The 2,592-nt window shown below is 53.7% G+C and overlaps 1 protein-coding gene across 1 annotated transcript; it reads left to right on the top strand.

Annotated features, from left to right (window-relative positions):
* The first annotated feature begins 464 nt into the window (after positions 1-464).
* Positions 465-2,166, top strand: LOC131565380 (noggin-2-like). Its single transcript, XM_058816238.1, has one exon. It carries the CDS (start codon positions 465-467, stop codon positions 1,095-1,097), a length of 633 nt encoding a protein of 210 aa, XP_058672221.1. The 3' UTR covers positions 1,098-2,166.
* The last annotated feature ends 426 nt before the right edge of the window (positions 2,167-2,592 follow it).

Here is a 2,592-nt window from a genome sequence, read left to right as displayed (position 1 = left end):
GGGCTCCGGTCTCACGCCAAACCCTGTCACACCGTCTAGACGAGCTGTCGTGGGGCTCGGCCCAGCTGTCACCATGGCGATGGAGACGAGTCCGCTGTGAATTTTGGGGGGGAGCGAGCGAGAGCGGCGGCGGCGGCAGAGGAGGAGGAGGAGGAGGAGGAGGAGGAGGAAGGCTCGGCCGCCGCCGTGCCCTGCCCTCCCCCGCGGGGGAGGCTCGGACCCCCCGGCGCTGCCGACCGCGGCTGGAGCCGGCCCGGCGGGGAGCCCCGGGAGCCAGCGGCCGCGGGCGCGGGGCGAGCCTCAGATGCGGCTGTCACACAACCCCGGCCGGGCTATTTAAAGTAACGGGCCCCGCCGGACACTGGTGTCTCTGCCTATTTATGAGCCCCCGGGAGCCGGCGGGCGCCGCCGGGCAGCGCTAGGAGCCGAGGCCGCCGGGAGCAGCGCCGGGGCCCGCCCGGAGCATGACGGCGATCCGGGCGCTGCTGCTCTGCCTCTGCCTGGGGCTGCCGGCGGGCGGGCAGCCCTTCCTGCGCCTGCGACCCTCGCCCAGCGACAACCTGCCCGTCAAGGACATCGTGGAGCACCCGGACCCCGAGTACGACCCCAAGGAGCAGGACCTGGACGAGAGGACGCTGAGGAAGAAGCTGGGCAGCCATTTCGACCCCGGCTTCATGGCCGTGGCCGTGCCGGGGCCGGCCAACGCCTCGGGCGCCGCGGCGGCGGCGGGGCGGGGGCGGGCGGCGCTGCCGGCCGAGCTGCGGCGGCTGGAGCTGGGGCCGCCCCGGGGCCCGCGCCTGCGGCTGGGCAAGAAGGCGCGGCGGAAGGTGCTGCAGTGGCTCTGGGCGCACACCCACTGCCCCGTCTTCTACGCCTGGAAGGACCTGGGGGTGCGCTTCTGGCCGCGCTACATCAAGGAGGGCAACTGCCTGGCCGAGAAGTCCTGCTCGCTGCCCGAGGGCATGTTCTGCAAGCCCGTCAAGTCGGTCACCAAGACCTTCCTGCGCTGGCACTGCCAGGGCTGGTCCAGTCAGAAGTACTGCACCTGGATCCCCGTGCAGTACCCGCTCATCTCCGAGTGCAAGTGCTCCTGCTAAGCCGCGCCGGCCCCTTGCACTGCCGCCCTCCTCCTCCGGATCACTTTAGCGGGGGGGAGGTTTTTCGGGTGGGTTTTTTTGGGATAGTTTTTTTGGGAGGTGGTTTTTTTCCCCACCCGCCAGAGAGAAGTGGGAGAAGATGAACCGCTTTGGAGGTTTTTTTTTTTTTTGTTTTGTTTTGTTTTATTTTGTTTTTTATTTTTTATTTTTGTTAATTTTGCAGGGGTTCTTTTTTTTTATTTTATTTTATGTTGTTAATTTTTTTTTCACTTGGACTTCTTTTAATATTATTTTATTCAAAAGGGGGGAAAGCGAACCCAGGAACTGCAGGGCAGGCCAAAGGCACAGTAAAGCACTACAATCAGATGTCTATTTTTATACGTATATAGCCTTCTAACAAAAGGAAAATTAAAAAAAAAAAACTTTAAAAAAAGGAAAAAAAAAAACCTACCAGCCGTGTAAATAGAGAGATTTTAAAGGAAAAGGGGGGGAAATTGCAGCTGTTTTTTTATTATTATTATAATTATTATTGTTATTATTATTATTTTAAAGACATAGGACCACATTTTAAACCCATCCCCACAGAACCCAAGCACTTCCCTGCCGAAGGGAAGGGCAGAAATTTCTTGTAAAGATGTCTTTATCAAAAGGAGAAAAGGGGCGGAGGGTGTAAAAAAAGAAAAACAAGAACCGCAGCATCCCTGAGTGGTTGTTTCTCTGTGCTGTATTTTTTTTATCTTCTTCAGACCTTGTCACTGATGTTTGAACTAATTTGCCAAGCTCTCTAGTGTTTTTTTTAAAAAGTGTATAACAATTAATTAAGAAGGAAATTTTAAAGAAAAGTACAAATCTATGAAAGAGTGGAATTGGGTTTTTTTGTGTGGGAATACATATAGTGGTGTAGAGATGTTAAAGGAAATTTTCTGTGTACAGTTTATTTATTTTTAACGTTTGTGTATAGGAAAAAAAAAAGCTAGAGATTATGCCATAAACTATTGGAAATGTTTACTTGAATATTCCTTTAAAAACATATCAATGTAAATATGAGCTATCACTGATCAAAACATTTTTAGCAATAAACTCTATCTTTGAAGAAAAACCCCATGCTGCACTCCAGCTCTCTGGGAGACCAGCAGAAATTCGGATTCTTACTCAGAGCAGGTGCTGAGTAAAGGGCTTTGCCTGGGCCACGCTGGTGTATATCACGAGATGCCCCAAAAGTCGGGACAGCTCCTCCGGTTTCTGTCTCTCCGGGATTCCGCTCTGGGATTTCTTTGCGTGTATAACTCTAACCTGTTGGGCAGAGAGAAAAGCACCGACGGGAAAGAAACGTCTCGTAACGCATAAAAGAGCTGCGATGTCCCGAACTGGAGGTGTCACCTGAAGTCCTTGGGAGATTCCGCGCTCCGCGGCTCTTGGATTCAGCCGTCCTGCTGGCAGAGGAAGCGGTCGAGGTCGCTGCCCCGGCCACCAAAGCGCCCGACACAGCTTGGCA

Source organism: Ammospiza caudacuta, chromosome 17 (assembly GCF_027887145.1).
Source record: "Ammospiza caudacuta isolate bAmmCau1 chromosome 17, bAmmCau1.pri, whole genome shotgun sequence".
NCBI lineage: Eukaryota > Metazoa > Chordata > Aves > Passeriformes > Passerellidae > Ammospiza > Ammospiza caudacuta.
This window is presented reverse-complemented; position numbering and strand designations above follow the sequence as displayed.

What these genes read in the sequence shown, in the direction of transcription:
- LOC131565380 (XM_058816238.1), top strand. Translation starts at nt 465, where the DNA reads ATGACGGCGATCCGGGCGCTGCTGCTCTGCCTCTGCCTGGGGCTGCCG.